This window comes from Galleria mellonella, unplaced genomic scaffold, assembly GCF_026898425.1.
Source record: "Galleria mellonella isolate WM207_F2 unplaced genomic scaffold, CSIRO_AGI_GalMel_v1 utg83, whole genome shotgun sequence".
Lineage (NCBI taxonomy): Eukaryota > Metazoa > Arthropoda > Insecta > Lepidoptera > Pyralidae > Galleria > Galleria mellonella.
In genome coordinates, this window is record NW_026442162.1 from 1,194,016 (window position 1) to 1,213,771 (window position 19,756).

The following is a 19,756-nucleotide window of genomic DNA, read 5'->3' on the forward strand; positions in this document are numbered from 1 at the left end:
TAAATGAAGTTGTAATCCACTGTATGAGATAAAAACTTGTTAATATTATTTTGAAATGTGAAAATCCAAGAAAATAAATACACACATGGAATAGTTAACTAAAATTACTACAGTGTGTTTACAGATTGTTAATATTCTTACTTGGGCTTGCTCGAAGAAGCCTTGCTGTTCGTAAGCAATAGCTATGTTCGTTTCGCGATATCGCGCATGCTTTTGCCATAAGCCCGACCACATGTCCTCTTCTTGTAACAGTTCATACATGTCACTCAATGAATCTAAAACTTCCTGTAAACGATTAACAATATACTAAAGCAGATGAATATATTTTCAACAATTCTATATCTAGTTTGCAATGTAAACAAAGTTATACGTATATATAATACTAATGTACGCAATTGTTATACAGTAGGATCTCGATTATCCATACCCGCACTTATCCGAGTGCCTCTCCCCTCCCACTACCTCTCCCTCCAGGTAATGCTGTGCATTGTTGTATTATTTACTTTAGATATCAAGAATATTTGAAGCAGTTGTATTTGCATGGCTGTGTTTCGGTTTGAGGGGTGGGATATGTCAGTGAATTTACAGGGTACAGAGGAATAACATCTGAGTCCTCAGGAATGGCAACACGTGGGGGGTATCATGGGCGAAACAGTATACTCTGTTATGACCATGGTACTGCTCATATCCTATACGGCTACAACTTTCCATCGCGTAGGCCGTCAGTTTGCTTGCCATTCTGTGTTGCATAAAAAAAATCACTCAGTGTCTAATTAAATTCGCAGTATTGTGTTATTCACTTTAGTTGCCGCACTGCTACTTTGTTACATACCGTTGTAGTAGAAATGTCCAATTCATAGTCATATATCTCTGCAAGTTCTCGATGGGCGCGTCCGCAGTTCTGATCAATGGCCATCTGCTCGAGGTTCAACGTCATACGATGCCACAAATTGTGTGTCTTACCTAGATACCTCATCATCGGTCTGGTGACAAAATAGAAATCTTACTTTAAGTGGGAATTAAGTGAATCTATCACTAAAAATATAGATTTTGATCGTAAAAATCTTTTAGAAAAATTCTCAAACAAAATATAAAGTCGGCGTAAAGTTTTTAGTTGTAAATTTATATGCAATGTATTCAGTGATTAACATTTAAATACCTAGTAGAGCGCAAATTAATAATTCATCAGAAACATTAAAAATTGTTATTTTTAAACAGTGATAGATAATTAAGACGTTATCACAATACAGTAAACTAAAGTTATGAACGCTATTGTGAGGGTTGGTCTTATTAAAAAAAGTGTGTTTAACGTCTGTTTATATCCAAATAAAGAAAGTATATGTTATTAAAAATAAAAAGTGTTTAAAAGTAATAACATTTATTATTCTATAGATTTTGGCGCGTAAAATTACAAATAAACATTACAAAACAGTTTTGTTAAACAGCGCGTTTGCTACTTTTAGTGTTTTAAATATTTGTTTTATAGTATGACCGTTTCTTTAAATTACACACAAATTCAAGCAAATTACATATTCAAGTCTGTAACTTAAAAGCTTATATACTTACGGTTTCATGTAGACGGGCGGGTTGCATCGCGCAAGTCCTTCAATAAACGTGTTAAGTGCGCTGAGCGGCTGATCGCGTTGGATCACATGAATACCCGATATTATGAATGGCAAAACTTCGTTCATTACCGTCTGTGAACAACATTTATTTATTTAATATAGCACTAACACAATTTTTATTCATATCAGCCATTAACTGTATACTGTTAAACATAGGAATCACCCACAAGAGGGGTTTTGCTAGTAATTGCCACTCTCGTCAGGCGGGTTGGCAACCGCAGTTAGGCATTTGGTAATGTTTTAAGAGAGATGCTGCTGCCCATCCCTCGATCTTTATTTTCTTTTAATCGCATATAATTCCATAGGTATCGCCTTTGCGATCCTATTTTTATAGTGCCTAGATGTGGTGAAAGGCTTGAAGTTTGACGTGTTTGTATAGAACGGAGTCCGTGTGGTCCCGGCATAGAATAGACCACCCCTTTCTTCCCCGTGGGTGTCGTAAGAGGTGACTAAAGGAGGATGAGAGATAAACAGTAGCGTCCCTCTTTTAACATCTCCAAAGCCTAACTGCGGTTGCCAATCCGCCTGCCGAGCGTAGCAATTACTGGCAAAACCCACCAAGGGGGAGACTTATGTTCAGCAGGGGACAGTAAAAGGCTAGTTAGGTGTGTGGTGGCATAGCTACCGCGAGCTGCGGCTCCTCGAGCGCGGCCCAGAGGCGCGGGAAGAGGCGCAGCCAGACGTGGTGCGCGAGGCCGTCGTCCATGTGGCACAGCTGCGCCGCCGCCACCACCAGCGACGACGCGCGCACGCGCCGCGCCTCGCGCACGAATTCCGACTGCTTCGCCACGATCTGGTTCAGCAGCCGCTGCCTGCAACCGCACACATACATTTACAAACAAACACACACACACACTAGAGGGAGGCTTTGTACAAAAGTCGATTGCTTGGGTACCTCTGTCCCATTCGTGTTTCAACCGTGAAGCAGTTGTGTTTGCATGGCTGTGTTTCGGTTTGAAGGGTGGGATATGGTGTGAATTTACTGGGTACATAAGAATAACACCTGAGTCCTCATGAAGGACAACGCATGGGGGATATCATGGGCGAAACAGTATACTCTGTTATGTCCATGGTACTGCTCATGTCTATAGGCGACGGTTACCACTTTCCATCAGGTGGGCCGTCAGCTTATTTGCCATTCTAAGTTGTATAAAAGAAAAGACACTCTTGTGAGTGTCTTTTCTTTTATACAACTTAGAATGGTTTTAAGGTTTTAAAACAAACGTGGAGGCACGTTTAAATAGTCTACCTGCAGTTGGACAACTTATTCGTGTCGGCGACAAACGTGATTCACCTATTTGATTTCATATACCAACCCAGACTTAATAACTGTCAACATAAGTTTTGAATACTTTACACGGTAGTTTAAGGTATTACCAGCTGTCGTATTTTATCAATGCTTGTAATGTCAATTTGCAGTACAACTCCGTTTGATCCGTGTTACAGTCAGGTTGTAAGCGATCATTATACTTGTAAACCCCCAAAAATGTCAATAACCTGGCTTTGGTAACTGTCAGTTTTAAAATACGCTTTTTATTTCAAATATATTTGTCTTCACAACTTTGATTTTTTTGGTCAACATAAAAAATAAGATATTATCATCAACAAAAATTTGATTAAAAAAACATTAAATCCATTCAAAATTAACGCAATGAGTCTTCAAAAAGTTACAAACGAATGAAGAGCCAAGAATAAAAATAGTAAGTATAATAAAATATAACCATGGTTTGTTATATGAAGATGCATATTTTCAATATTAACATATGAGACACATTACTCTGAAATAACTTACCTGTTCGGAACAGTCTTGGTGGGATCATCCTTTTGATTTGTGCTAGAGTCTAAATCCATGTCGAGGACATCCTCCTTATCGGGATCCAGGGAATCACTAAATCCGTCCGAGGACTCCTCCTTAACGGAGCTGTATATTACGAACGACTTGCGCTCCTCGCTGTCCGCGCTGTTGATCACGGACGCTATGTTCGGTAGCAGATACTTCGAGTTCGATAGACGTATCTGTGTGTCTAATTAAAAATACAGTTATTAGTAAGATTATGAACAAAACAATATTTATGACACAATATATTTTAAATGGTTTAAATCATAATTTTAGTTTCAAAATTTTAAAAGATTATATATAAAGAAAGAGAAAGTAGAATACCAAAGGTCTCTATTTTATGTACATCTCATGTTTTGTCTACTTACATGTGTCTTGTACATACAGTGTATATACTCGTATATTTTTTTTAAAATTTGATTTTTACCCTAATACATTCAACATTCTATTAAACCGCAATAGGTCATTATCCTTTACAGCTATAGCCACTAGAAACTAGTAAAAAAAATTGTCCTAAAACCTATTACTTACTTGGGACACATGTGACAAGTAGTAATTCGAGACTTTGCTTAATCCAATAATGCTGGCCCATATTCTCCCAATTCTGGGAACAAACGATATATAGGAAACGGTCGAAAACCCTCTTTCTAATGCTCTGGTCGAACACTTCGAAGAACTTGGCGCGGATGTGCGGCTGAGGGCACCGCAGTCCGGCCAGGAACGCCGGCTCCAGTTTTGACGACAGTTCCGTCATTTTAAGGTGGTCGTCTCTGTTTAAACATAAATTTCGATATAGATACAATGTATACTATTTTATACCTATACGAGAACTATTTTGTCAGAAAGATAAATAGAATGAATATTGTATCTATTCGTAAAATTATTAGCTATTATAAGTGGCAAAAATTTATATAATTAATTAGTAATTATCTGTCTCAGCTTCGTATAATTTACTCGTGCAACATGCAGCGAAGACCCAAACATACAAACCTATCATTAAAAAAAAACTAAATAACAAATGACCTGTACCAAAATCCTTTAAGTGGTTTAAAAGTAGTAAACAGAAAACTTGACAAAACAGACGTGTCTTTGTTTTATAATATTATGAGATTAATTTTGATTCTTTTAAGAAAGTTTCAATAGCTTCCAAGCTTGGCAGGCGGATTGGCAACCGCAGGGCTTTAGAGATGTTTTAAAAGGGATGTAGCTGCCCATTCCTCACCCTCCCTTAGTCGCCTCTTACATCACCCACGGGAAAGAAAGTGGTGGCCTATTTTATACCGGGACCGCACGACTACAATAATTATTATCCAGTAAAAATTTTATTAAAATAAATGTAAAGAAGCTTATGGTTGGGCTAAATTTTGTTCAGAATTAGACATGCAGTCATCACCCGTAGATATGTACCAACCAAGTATTCCCAACACATCCACTGGATACTTGGAACAAGAGATAAGCATAGCCGAGTTGAACAATTCACTAAAGCGTAAAGACACATCACCTGGAATGGATAATATATCATACTCCATGCTATATAATCTACCGCTATCTGGAAAATTTGTGCTGCTTCATATATATAATCAGATATTACAGACCGGCACAGTCCCTCACCAATGGCGAGATATAAGTATAATACCAATCTTGAAGCCAGGCCGCAATCCTGACCATCCTTCGTCATTACGGCCTATATCCTTAATGGTCTGTCCTTGCAAAATATTTCACTTAATTCTAATGAAAAGGATGGAATGGTATGTAGAAAATAACTATCTTTTTCCACAATCTACAGTGGGATTCAAACGAGCACAATCTTGTTTAGACAACCTTACCAGACTAGTAAATGATATTCAGATTGGATTTACGAATAATAAGTCAACTATTGCGTGTTTTATAGATATTGATAATGCTTATAATAATGTAAACATTCGTTCCATGATAATAATATTGGAAAGAATCGGGATTGGCAACAAAATTGGTAAATATCTATGGAATTTCCTATCTAGTAGACGTTTTAAAGTCATAGCAAATGAAAGTAATGAAGGCCTCGTACGTTATACAGGAAACGGTCTCGCGCACGGAGATCCATTATCGCCACTGCTTTTCAATATTATTACTATGGAAATGAGTAAAAGTATTGACAAAGTAACTGTTAGCCAATATACTGATGACTTTGTACTGTATAAAACCAGTGAGAATAAGGAGATTCATAATACCGAAAACGATATCAAAGACAGTCTCGCACAAGCGACCAGTTACTTAGAAAGGATAGGTTTGTGGTTGTCTGAATCAAAAAGCAATGTATGTATTTTTAGTAGATCTCGAAAGACATCTAATATTACCATTGATATTAATGGAAAGCCTCTTCAGTTATTAAAAAAAGTTAAATATCTAGGTACACACATAAATGAAATATGTGAAAAAAGGTACAAATTATTGAACATTCTAAAGGTGCTTGCAGGAAACTCATGGGGGGTTCATCCAATACATCTGCGTAAACTTTACTTCTCGCTCATTAGAAGCCGTATAGATTATGCTAGCTTTCTGTATGCAACTGGCGCCAAAACCCATCTTAATAAATTAAACATTGTACAGAATAAGGCTTTAAGAATATGTGGCAGCTTTATTAAAAGCACTCCCATTCATGTAATGGAGACCGAACATGCTCTCCCTCCTCTGTTTGTGCGTAGGCATTGGCTGGGGTACAAATTTTGGTTGAGAGTGGCTTCTGTCTCCAATAACCAAACCATGCAATCGGTAGTGAACTTATCATCAAATAACTGTAACTACTGATATAGTAAAACAAAGCCTATCTTAATTGATGTACACAAAAGCCTCAAAGAAGAGAATATCCACAGAAGTCCTTTACTTGATATGTATAGTTTAAATAACTCGGTTACATCCATTGATGTGAAGTCCTGTTTGTATTTAGATGTTAAAGATGTCAACAATGCAAAACGTAATATTAATAGTTCTGTTTTGAAATATCTCACTATGTATATGTTAAAGACGGACTATCAGGAATTTCATAAAATATATACAGATGGATCAAAAGATTCTCGAGGTGTAGGGGCGGCACTATTTGATTCGAAGTTTGGAAAAACTATGTTGTGGAAACTTAATAAAAATATCTATATAATGAGAGCTGTATTGATAGCAATTGCTAAAGCATTGGCATACGCTGTCACCTTAAATATATAAAAAATTGTTATACTGACCGATTCAAAGAGTGCCCTCCATCACTTGGCTCGGTGTGTCTCGGGTTCACGAGGTATGCCGATAGCCTATGAGGCCTTAAAGCTGGTATGTATCTTACAACAGAGAAATGTAGCCGTAACACTTAAATGGATATCATCACATATAAGAGTGCCAGGGAATGAAACAGTAGATCAGGCAGCCAAACAGGCTATTGAGGAACAGAAATTGTTTGTAACTCTTATGCAAATGAATTCATTTGTAGAATTAAGAGTGATTGTGTCACGAAATGGAGAAACCACTTTGAAAACTGTTCAGGTTCAAAGGGGATATGGTATAAAACTATACAGCAAATGCCTTCATTAATACCCTGGTTTCAAACAACAAGTCTCAAGATCGTATTTGGTGATAGCATTCAGGATGCGATCTGGTCATGTTTCACTCAACAAATTTTATCATCTTATAAGAATGAATCAATCACCAAATTGTATGTATTGTGACAAAGTGGAAGATCTTCTACATTTGCTGGTGGAATGTGGCCGGAATTGTAACCTGAAACAGCGGAATCTGGGTGATATGCCATTATATAACGGTAATGTCAATTTAATACTGGATCAACCTGGCTGTCGCAATGCAAAACGGCTATATCTGTGGGTAAAGGTGTCCCTGACGGACTGACATACTGACTTTCAGACAATCCCTATGAGGCTGGCATAGTCACTCCGGTGTACTAAAGCCTCAACAATAATTTGAATAAAAAAAAAAATAAAAAAAAGCTTATATTAATTGTACCTGTAAACATAATTAACAATGTCGAGGAAGTGTCCGTTCAGCTCGAGGTCGTCGGGGAATCGTTTCTCCACGTACTGCATGAGTTTGACTAGCAGGATAGATTTCTCCCGCAGTGAGGGTGCAGTTCCAACACCCGCTGCCGCACTCCCGCTACCGCCTGCGCCACTTGTACCCCTCCACTTTACCCATTCTTCGACCAAACGAATTATTGCCCTCATCACCTGTAGCCAAATGAATATAATAGTATTCGAAAGATATATCAAGAGATAAACAGGATAGTTGGTATTTTATCTACAATATTCGGAAGTGTAGGCGACAAAGGAAACCAGGAAAGGAAATTGGAAATATACATATGTATATTGGTCAATGGAACTTAAAAGACCAGGACCCCCAGGACCCTTAAGGGAAGTGTATCAATTTCAAATTTGGTAAATAATAATCTTATATAAAGCTATAAATAAAATATGTGGTCTGTATTCCACAGGAAGTATGAAACATCGTATGCTTGTAACATGTTGGACGCGATGATTTAATTCGCCGCCAACATCTGAATAGTCACAAACGAACTATGTTATACTACTATACTTTTTTCTTTTAAAATTGAAGTACAAGCATTTCACAATAGCTTTCTTATGCTAAGCAATGTAGCAAGAATAGACAACGTGAAAAATATATTTTATTTACATTTTATATAATCTTTGAATAAGCTTAGAAATTGCCCTCTATGTTTTTAACTACTATAGTTCTAAGTTACTTAAAATTAGGTATATTTAAACAGTTTAAAATACCTAATACTTTCTGTGTACATACCTTAGCATCAGTAGTTTTTTCAATAAGACCGACTAGAATAGTCCCAATGAATGTTTTTCTCGTATCTACTTGCATAACAGGGACTCGAGCTTTGAGTAAATCAATTGCCATAATCTGAAATAAAAGAATAAAATTATACAACTTATAAAGTATACTTTATGTTTATTAATATAATTGTTTCGTTTCTGCCTATTTATTAAATAAAATGAGGATGGTGCTATTTTACCAGTGGTGAAACAACTAAAGTTGAAAAACTTTGGTGTACCAAATTTAGTTCAAAGCTGATTTTAAGTGAATTTGACATAATCTTCATATCAACGAATATGTTAAATGTCTAATAAATTTCTATTGGAAGTATTTCCTAGAATGAAACTCTTAATTTGTGTTGTAATTATGTTAAATTTAATAATCATATTTATGTAATTTACGTAGCGCCATCTGTTATCACTTTGAGAATAACTCTGCGCACGTCATATTGTATTTCGCTCTCTGATTTCCTGTCACTTGCGTTGCATGTCTAAAGTATGTAATAAAATAAAATATAAGAAATATTAAAAGTTCTCGTCTATTTTTCCATCCAACCATCTCAACAATTTGAATGAAATGAAATGAAAGCGACAACGTACAACAAATTACTGGCATCGAACTTCGCGGGGTCACTGGGCCCATAACCTACAGCTCGGATCGGCGAGATGTTCGTAATACAAAGGTGTAGTACTAACGAGCAAGTCTGCGATGGCGGCGTCGGGGGTGGGCGCGACGTGGTCGCGCGCCATGCGCTGCAGCACGCGCATGAGCGGCATGAGCAGGCGGTCCACGTAGGCGGCGCTGGCGGCGCAGCACGCCTTCAGCATCGTCAGCGGGCCCAGCAGCGCGCCCGCGCCGCCGCCCGCCGCGCACTTCTCGTACGCCGCCAGCCCCTCGAACGCGTACTTGCTCACCGACGCGTACAGCGTCTCGAGCTCCTCGTACTGCACCAGTATATATGTACATCACAACATATAGCATAGCATGCCTATCATTTTTACCCCTTTCAGACCCAAAATTTTTTTCTTTCAGATTAAATATATTTTCGTGTTTTGGAGCCAAGCCATCTGGCCGGCACGCACGAGACTACTGCCCCACCTAACCGCTAAAATTACTTCTTATTGGCTGGTTTAGAATCTCACTATCACGTTATTTCAGCTTCGTTCGTAAAAATGAATTGCGCGCGGTTTTAGAATTTTTTAAAGTTACAACTCACGCCCGTATCGTTCAGGTCTGAAAGGGTTACAGACTTTTTTTCTTAATATAATTAAGAAAAAAAAACAGTCAAACAACAAATTATTGCAAATCTTGTACATAAACTGAACTAGAAAAAAAAAAACTCATATAGCATAACCGATCCAATCTAGTAAGTGAATATAATTTAACTAAAGTTCTTCACTTACCTTGGAAGACTGGGCAGCTCCCGTCGGTTCAGTTGGAAATAGAGTGGTGAGCTTGGCCAGAAAGTTGTGTGTCAAGCGGACAATCTTGTGGTTTGAGGACGAGACGCAGGCAGCGAGGCCGCGCTGCAGCGGCTTAAGTGCGGCGAGGATCTGTTCGCGCCTCAACACGCCCAGTAGAAACACGAGCAGTTCTAGCGCTGTGCACGCATTAGCACATGCCGCCGCGTTCGTGTCCACGGTCGCAAAAAATACCTAACATAGAGAAAGTCAATTAAACACATGTCTTTCAGGCAAGCTTTTTGTGCAAAGACTGCGACAAACATACAGTCCACCTAGTCTACAATTATCAACGACAGAGATATCATCTGCACATCACCAACTTTGAAAAAACATTTTCAAATCCTTGAAATCAATGCTATAATTGTAGAGCCATTAAAGCATCAAAAGACAACAAATAACGGTTTGGTTAATTTTGGCAAACGTTCATAGGCTACAGTGACCGTGTAAAGACACAGACAGGCTGTATGCGTATTCGCTATTATAATTTTATTAATAAATAAATAAATAAATTCCCTTTCACGTTTATTAAACACCTAAATATGACTCACTTTGTCTAGCCAAGCAAGTTTAAGTTCGCAAAGGTGTGGCCACACGTCGGGCTTGAGCGCCGCCTTCAGGAGCAAGACGCATCGCCTCGATAGCTGCTCGCCGGGGGAACCTCCCGTGCCGCTGCCTGCCACGCTACCTTCATTCACCTATAAAACGAATTCAAATTTAAACTGTTTTTAAGTTAAAACAAGAATTGAGAACGGAATAATAAAGATCAATCGTTCTTTTAAATAACTTACTTTCAAAATATTTGTTGTTACGTATTTAAAAAAAAGATTCACATATAACTTTTCGATGATATTAAGTTTCATTTTGATACGCCACGTAGTTTATTTAATTGGTTTAACATTTACACGTACAAAAGTAGCAGACAAAAGCTGGTAAAACGAAATAACACATAAGGAAAAAAATATACAAAATACAAGGAGCGCCACAATACATAAAGACAAACCTGACAAGCCAATCGGAGCAGCAGGTTAACGACGACGTCGACGTGGTGTCGCTCCAGTGGCTTGGCGGCATCTGGTTCGAGCCGTGATGTGCTGGCCTGTGGACTGGCCCACCCAGTATTCAACGCCTTTCGTGCCTCTCCTGCGCTCAAACTGTCCTCCGAGATACGCTTAGTCGCCCCACTCGGGGATGTAGCAACCTGTAAAAAACATATTCATAAATCAAGCATAGATTTTGTATAAAGGGTATAATGAACAAGACAGTATTTATGGTATGTCCATGGTACTGTTCATGTCTGTAGGCGACGGTTACCACTTTCTATGAGATGGGCCAACAGCTTGTTTGCCATTCTAAGTTAAATAAAAAAAATAATCAAACCGCTTATGGATATTAATAATTTATTAGATGGATATTACATAGGTAAAGCAGCTTGACATGTTTATAATCATAATTCTCAAGAATGGCAACTCATGACAAGTACCATAATAGTACATTGTATAAGATCTGTGGCGCTGTCCATTTTAACACTTTCTATCAGAAGGCCAGTTTCTTTTTCCGACATAATCTCTAAATAGAGATTCGTATCCTTTCTCTATTAACATCTGCAAATACAGCTAATTCTTCTAACATATTTTGAACCAATGATCCATCCTCGCTTCCCATGGATAGAAAGATAGAAGAATAAGATTTTTTTTAAATACAGCCCATGTTAATTACAATGTAGCTTCCTAATTGTAAATGTGAAAGAATTTTTTCAATCGATTAAATATTTCTTGAGTTGACCCATTACAATGCAAAAATATATTTTTTTTAACTAATTAAGTAAAATCAAAAAGAATTTGTTGCCTTTTTAAAGTGGATGTTTTATTCTAAATAATAATACATATTTGTAAATGACAACTAACTTGAATTTGCATAAAAACCAAACATTTATTTTGCTATTTGTCGTGGTTCGAATCGACATTATTCGTCTATAATGCTCAAGACCACTCGAAGCAACTCAATTAACTCATCATAAGTTAAGATTTCTAATCGACATACAATCATCAGAATAACATAAATTGATTTTCGCTCGATGTTTGAATATTTAAATTCGAATTTTTTCTAGAATTCGAATGCACGAGAATCAGCCACTATGTGGGCCGTCAGCTTGTTTGCCAATGATACTTATAGTATCAATAAACTCTTTTTTTCTGACTCATATTTGACTGGACACATTATCATCACGTCTCATACACAATCTATCCAACTATTGTGTAATAATATATTTAATATAAATTGTTTTATAAACTTATTTACTAGTTACATAAGGCGTGTTATAAATGGAAGTCTCTTTTACATATCATATGTCGCTGATGAGAGATAACAACAAAACATCATCACATTTGTGGTATAATAAAAAACTTACAACGGTATCGTCGTGGGTATGATCTCGTATGCGCTGTAGCTCCCATTTAAGCGCAACCTCCGCGAGGTCGACAGCGAGGCGGCGATGCTCAAGGGAAGCTGACACTGAGAATCCGAGCCGCTGCATAGCGGCCACCATGTGTCCCACCAGTGCGTGGCGAACCGGGTAGTATACCTATACGGAGCGACAATTAATAACGCTGCTAATGACACTACGTGTAACAATATGTATCATAAAAGTGTCAAATCAATTTGCATAATAAAATACCAAATTCAAATAAAATAGCGAATTCTATATTGATATGCTAAATAATTCATACTGTAATATTCAAACACGATAAAACCTTCTAAACAATTCATAAATCAGGCATTTTTTTTTAATGGGTGAAAATGGTATGGTAACTCCGCCTGCGCTAACGGGATACGCTGGCGGAGCACCAGTGAAGGGTGATAGATGAGAATGAACATAAATCAGGCTTAGGTCACCAACTTTTTTTATTTACTTCGATTTCATTTTTAACTTTGTATTACTGTTTGTTTTAATTTTTACTTACGTTTTTATGAGATCCAAAAAAAAATGGGAATTTGAAATTGTATTAAAAATTGAAATAGCTCGCCCATTACAACTTACAACAACGTATACATTTACTCTATTTTTTTTATAAATAAAAATGCTTAAGATAGTCTATAACTGTGGAATATCTAAGAAATCAATATCAATTACCCAATACACACCTTGTAATGTCTGACGACGAGTTGTAATATGTGAAACAGCTGCTGCACTGAATGTCCATCCTCGACAATAATTTTCTTAGTCCAGTGCGTGAGCATAGTGTTCCCGTCCTCCATGCGTTGCGGCATCGCCGGCGTGAGAATCTCTAGCGCCTGCCGCACCACCAGCCTTGCCTCCACCGCATGCGCTTTCAGCAGGCTGTGGAATACTGTTCACCAAACAAACCAACCATCATTATGGACTATTTAAGTTTAAAATGACAATGTAAGCATACGAACAATTGACCCGACCATAGAACAATCTACTAATGTCAAAATGTAGTACAAATCAAAAATCGTTAACTATTTCGATTTATTCTTCATTTCACTTAGGCAGCATTTGTTATAACTTGATTACCTTTCTATTTAAACTAACTATACACCTCCCCATTGCCTACAATATTGACTGCATAGACAAGGGACATTTTGTCTATTAACAATATGTCTCCATACATTTGTACGATTTTCGCAGACTTAAATCTGATGAGAGAAAATCCTAAGTGTAAATTTTAGTCCAATTATAATATTATAAAACCCTTAAATAGTGTATCGTCTCAATAGATCTAAATGGAATCGTCCTTAACATTCTATTGCATCTTGGTATCAAATATTAATGTTTTTTAAACATAAAAATATCGTGGCCCCAAAATTATTATCATGATTCCTTGCGACTCTCAACATACTAAAATAGACTCTCAATTTCTCTGTCCTAACTTTTTGTTATCAATTTTAAATTTAAACAAATCCATAACAAACCTTGAAGGACGATTCGCTTGTGTATTGCAAATTTTGCAATGATGTGACTTAATAGCAAGTGACCATGATACCTGTAAATGAAAAAAAGACTTAATATTACCACCAAACTACTTCGGGAATTTGTCATTTGCACAATGTATCTTATTGATACATAGATAGACTTCCAAAATAAGTATAAAAAAAAAATCAATCATAACTAACATAAAAAACTATGTTCTAAGCAACATACATACTAAGAAATTATTATAAATATGTATTTGATATGTTAACTTTCTAACCAATACACTGTCTTACCTAGTAGCAGGATCAACATAATTTTTCCCCAGTAAACAAGGCCAGGCGAAAGTCATAAGCCGGCGCAGTTTGTTCCCTTGTTTTTTATTGTTCGCATCATGTATGTGAGCAGAGGCTTGCTCCAATAACAGACATGCGAATTGAAGTAGTGATATGCGAACAGCATCCGAACAAGCGAACGGGTTCTCAGGGTCAATTACCTGAATAAAAATACATTATCATAAAATATTCTTTATCACTACATATAAAACAAAATTGTTTCCCGCCGTCAGTATGTTCAGATATTTTAAACTGCGCAACAGATTTTAATGTGGTCTTTCATCAATTGATGCAGTGATTCAAGAGGAAGATTTATATGTATATTTTAATACTGTTTTATGTTAATTTGTTAAAATACGAAGATCATTGTTTGATCTCGAAAAAAAAAAAGAAGTAGACAGAACTTTCATTAAAAATGCTGAAATATAACATAATAATGTATAATGGAATTGTTACTCTTTATTAGGACTACAAAAAGTTTGCATTGGCATTCTATATGTTTAAAAAAATATAAAAAATATACAAGTTATGTGAAATTTGGAAAGATATTTAGATGGACACAACAATAATATTTTTATAATATAGTAGTATTAGTAATTGCAATTGTCATCGAATTATATATATATATATATATATATATATATATAAAAAGATTTATTTGTGATCTTTACCTATCCTATGATATCCTATTAATTGTAACTTACATTGTTGATGAATACTGAAACAACATTGTCTGGGTTATCCTGATAAGGTGCCGGCGGTCCGCCAACAATCTTCTGTCCTTTCTCGAAGCTAACCGCGAAACATGGTATCAATATCATTTGCAGTACTTTGGCTTTCAGATCCTGCGACATGGTATCACTAGAGAAATGCTCCACAAAGCGAAAGAACGCCGAGCGTTTCCATTCAACAGTATAGTTTTGAGCTACTGTGTTCTCAAGGAAATCTCGAAGAAACTAAAAAAAAAATTATTATTAATATTTTCAATGTAATTATACCAGAAGGAGACTTTGTACAAAATTCGATTGCTTGGGTACCTCTGTCCCATTCGTGTTTCAACCGTGAAGCAGTTGTGTTTGCATGGCTGTGTTTCAGTTTGAAGGGTGGGATATAGCGTGAATTTATTGGGTACAGAGAAATAATATCCGAGTCCTCAGGAATGGCAACGCATGGGGGGTATCATGAGCGAAACAGTATACTCTGTTAATGTCCATAGTACTGCTCATGTCTATAGGCGACGGTTACCACTTTCCATTAGGTGGGCCGTCAGCTTGTTTGGCATTCTAAGTTGTAAAAAAAAAATAATACACTTAATAAATGGTCATGATCCTTTCAAAATTATGGTCCACATAGAGATTTTATGAGTTTTATATTTAAAAAAATTAGAAATATTTCATGCCAAGCTGCTAGAATAAAATCCGATTTAAGTTAAACCACATGCTCTAAATAAAATATACTGAATGATAAATTCGAAAGGAGCGTACAAAGACTAGTTAGCTTAATGGTAAGAGCACTTTCCTATCTCTTCAATACCAGAAATCAAGTATCGATGAGTGTATGTGGTTTGCAAAATTAATATTACTTACTTGGAAGTCTGGTATAAACCGATCACACAGTGCTCGTAGCAACTGGAACAACAAATCAATATTGGAAGTATGATGGCAGAAATAATGTAACAAAATCTTCACAATTAGTTTGGGCTCCTTCCAATGAGTGCAGTCTACATTCTCCACTTTTTTGTGTATTTCCTGAAACAATTATTTTAATTATTTATTACATAATTATATCCTTATACATAACACTGATAAAACAACTACTATTGCCCAGTTCTACCGTGTGCCTGAAAAATTGTCAGTAGGTATTTATTACCTAAATACACCTGTTTACAATCTTATTCGCAAGTATATGTTATAGAAGCTTTTCCAATATAGTTTGTGACTTGTTATAGTAAGGATATCTTTATCGCATAAAATGTTATGAATGCAAATACCATTTTAAATACATATATCTTACAATGATTGTACCAGCGTTTTATTTGATATTTTGGATAGTTAATTAATACATTAATTGCATGTGTGTGTACGTAAATGAGCTGGAGTGTGGTTTAGCATATATACCGGTTGCTGTTTCGGTTTCAAAAAGACCGACTGATGTATGTATGACTGACTGATATTTAGGAAATAATGTCGTAGTTTAAAATTTATGTTTTTATGCATTATTTCATTTCTGAGAGAAATTGGAAATTGATTTATTAGAAAAGGCATAACGTACTTCAAGGTTCTTTTTGTAAACGAGTTACTATAACTAATTATAGTAACTCTATATATTATTCCTAAGCATAGAATAATTTGTGTCAATAAATATTACGTTCAATACTTATCACACACCATACAAATTGATATCAATTATAATGACTACTGAAAAAATGAGCTGTATCAAATATTTTTTAAATAATTACACCCAACTTTAATTATAGCTAACACATCTAAAATTATTAATGTAGGTTTAAAAAAATATAAACTTACATGATACTGATCACTGCACCAAATACGTTTCAATAGCTCAATCAGATCATGCTGACTCGCAAGCCACTGGTTGTCAAATTTAATCAAGAGTGATATAACGCGGATGGCTTGGAATTGCATCTCGGCCTTATCGGCGAGGGGCAGACTGGCCGCAGCACCGCCGCTGTTAGCCGCCAACAATTGCATGAGGCGGGACTTTTTAGTCGTCTGCAGTGTTTCCCTGTACGCGGCGCCGGCCTCCGGGTGTTTTACTAGGAACACGAGAAATCTGCTCCACTGTTGGTCTTTAATATTATTATCACTCAAAATCAGATCCAGGGTTTCTTTAGGATACCTGTGAATAATATTTTACATATTAAATCATCATCATCATCTTCCTACCCTTATCCCAATTATTTGGGGTCGGCATAATATGGTTTTATCCATATTATAAAAAGATTTGGTTTTTAGTTTTACGACCGGCCACCTGCCTGACGTCAACCCTCTTTTACATATTAAATATTTTACGTATATCCGTTGTTGCAAAATATGTTCAAATCACATGCATGATAATGACACCAGCATCCACTGACTAACTCAGTCACAACCAATTTCCACTTCTATTATTTTTAGACTGATAGAGCTTATTTACTAGGTTATTTACTTATCAAATGAATTTATAATTACTTATACACAAATATCTGATGACAAAAATTGCCACTTTGCAGTACGCGAAGCATAAGATTGTTTGCCATTCCAAGTTTCATAAATAAAAACATAGTTGTATATTGTTTACAAAAAAAAAAACTTTTTGCCAACTAATTTCATCATGTCTAGCAAATTTTTCATGTTTAAAAAATTTGCTCATGCTACTATATTAATGTTATAGGAACAAACTACGATAAATATATAACTATATAAATATGGTATGGTAAAAAGCGTAGATTCACACCTGAGTAGAAATTTAACAAGTGGCTCCCTAAATGGTGAGCCAGCTTCGATCATGAGAGCCTTCTCTGTATGAAATATGAGACGACACAGCACATCTATGAAACGCGGCGAAGCAGCGGGGATTTGATGGAATATTCCTATTAAAATGATTATTTTTTGCTCATTCTCCATGTTTTTAGATACGCTTTGAAGGAAATTGCCACCTGAAAATACAAGATAAAAATGATTGATTTTTTTGTAATTCCAAATAATAATGACGAATTAATGAATTGTTTATTTTACACTATAATAGTGTAAAATAAACAATAGAAACAATGCAACAAATTTGATTTTATACAGCGATACCATTACTTATTATTTTCTATAATATAATTATTTTCTACGTTCAAACTTATATTTTGTTTTGTCGCCTCAAGATATCACAAAATTAATTATAAATCATAATCACCAGAGGGAGACTGTATAAAAGTTGTTTGTCCCATTCGTATTTGTCGTGAAGCAGTTGTGTTTGCATGGTTGTGTTTCAAAAGTAAGATATAGTAATGAAATTACAGAAGCATAACACCTAAATCCTAAGGAATGGCAATGCATGAGTGATATCATGAGCGATAAGGTATACTATGTTATGTCCATGGTACTACTCATGTCTATAGACGACAGTTACTACTTACCATCAGGTGGGCCGTCAGCTTGTTTATCATTCTAAGTTGCATAAGAAAAAATGCCAAGTCGGCATGGTATAGGATTTTATTTCGAGGTTATTCTCTATTTTTTTACTTTTTAAAGACGCTTTTTACAACTCTTGGATATAACTAAGAGTAGTGTTATATCATACTCTTAGTTCATTACCACGCAGAATTACAAAATTAATTGTTTACCAACCTCTATCAGTTTGTATTGAATAATCTAGTAATTTTCTGAGTAGTTGCAGCAACTGTTCACATAATTTTTCACTGAACGTTGACGGAAACAACTGAGTTAAATACGAGAGCCTCTTGGCGCCGTTTACGCTGAGATTTCGGTGGTCGCCGAGTGTCAGTAACAAAGGTCTCATAACGGGGTGCACCATTTCCATATCAATTTGGAAGCCAGATAAAAATTTCTGCATGCATTCAAAACCAGCCTGGGAAAGAAAATTATATATACAAAAACTATCTCTAAATAAATAAATATCGCTATCGATTTTGCGTATTAATATCTCTAAAATTGGCTCTAAAGAGCATATAGATTTTAAAATCAGTTTGTTGTACTTATTTAATAAATTATTTCTTTCATTTAAAATAAAAAAAATTGAAAGCTGCATTATAAAAAAAATGTGAAAGCAAGATAAATAATTTGTACAATATATTTACCTGTTGTAATTCCTGATCATTTTTTTCCAATGATTTATATAATACTTGAAATATTTTCTCCCTGCAATGCTTGTCCTGTATATAATGGCAAGCCGCTAGTGCTTTTAAAGCAGATGCTCGAAGAGGGACCAAATTAACGCCTTTATAGCACGGCAGTTTTCCTAACATTGTGTCCTCCGCTTCGCATAGTGATAATAGCTCGCGGAAGAATATTTTATGTTCGTTTATACTTAAATCTGAAATAGATAATTTCTTAGTCTTTTTGAGATAATTTCTAATTATAAGTCTCATATTGTCATATTTATTCTTTATTGTAAACGATAAAATAGTAAAAGACTAAATTCGTTATAGTGAATAGCTGCGGTTTAGTGGGACAATACAAAAAGAATATGATTATAGACAATTTTTTTGAGAGCGTGTCTCACTCACTAGTACATGTATCGCGTGGGTTTTGTCATATCATTAAATTATTTATCAAATGCGAATAAGTTCGTGACAATCCTGCCAAACTATGCACGATATGACGGGAAGAAGGGTAAATTTGACAATATTGTATATAGAAGTATATGAGACGCACTTTTTCCCAGTTATCATGTTTTGTGTACTAAAGGGCAGAATTACATTTTTATGTAATAAAATAGAAAAAAAGAGCAAACTCAACAATTAATATAGGTAATTATCAAAACAGACAGCTAGAAGTATACACTTACCGATGGTAAAAAGCCTTGGTTTCAACGTAGTACAGAAAGTTGTTCCATCCATTAGTCCCATTTGGGCATTGGCAGGTTGATGTCGAAGCAAGTGCTTCTTTGGTGGTATTATATCAGCTAATACCTCTCTATGAGGATCCATTACCTCTGTTACAGTTTTATTTTGTAATTCGGCTATTAATTCCAGTGATTTCATTGCCTAAAAAGAAACTCATATAAAAGACATCAGG

At 35.8% G+C, this 19,756-nt stretch overlaps 1 protein-coding gene across 4 annotated transcripts in view; it reads right to left on the minus strand.

The window, feature by feature from the left end:
* The window catches only part of LOC113516721 (transcription-associated protein 1), a 42,983-nt gene that overhangs the window by 14,009 nt on the left and 9,218 nt on the right, over positions 1-19,756 (minus strand). For 2 of the 4 annotated variants that reach the window (XM_052901910.1, XM_052901909.1), the window contains exons 11-34: positions 19,527-19,725; positions 18,817-19,052; positions 18,347-18,587; positions 17,466-17,667; positions 16,535-16,868; positions 15,596-15,757; positions 14,714-14,965; positions 13,971-14,170; positions 13,677-13,747; positions 12,885-13,090; positions 12,151-12,324; positions 10,744-10,941; positions 10,292-10,438; positions 9,684-9,935; positions 8,976-9,224; positions 8,254-8,367; positions 7,444-7,664; positions 6,675-6,767; positions 3,994-4,232; positions 3,418-3,649; positions 2,251-2,437; positions 1,567-1,697; positions 833-983; positions 142-285 (exon numbers count right to left, since the gene is read on the minus strand). In XM_052901910.1, coding sequence (XP_052757870.1) covers positions 142-285; positions 833-983; positions 1,567-1,697; positions 2,251-2,437; positions 3,418-3,649; positions 3,994-4,232; positions 6,675-6,767; positions 7,444-7,664; positions 8,254-8,367; positions 8,976-9,224; positions 9,684-9,935; positions 10,292-10,438; positions 10,744-10,941; positions 12,151-12,324; positions 12,885-13,090; positions 13,677-13,747; positions 13,971-14,170; positions 14,714-14,965; positions 15,596-15,757; positions 16,535-16,868; positions 17,466-17,667; positions 18,347-18,587; positions 18,817-19,052; positions 19,527-19,725 — 4,635 coding nt within the window. The remainder of the gene's footprint in view (positions 1-141; positions 286-832; positions 984-1,566; positions 1,698-2,250; positions 2,438-3,417; positions 3,650-3,993; positions 4,233-6,674; positions 6,768-7,443; positions 7,665-8,253; positions 8,368-8,975; positions 9,225-9,683; positions 9,936-10,291; positions 10,439-10,743; positions 10,942-12,150; positions 12,325-12,884; positions 13,091-13,676; positions 13,748-13,970; positions 14,171-14,713; positions 14,966-15,595; positions 15,758-16,534; positions 16,869-17,465; positions 17,668-18,346; positions 18,588-18,816; positions 19,053-19,526; positions 19,726-19,756) is intronic. The other 2 variants (XM_052901912.1, XM_052901911.1) reach the window with 1 other exon arrangement.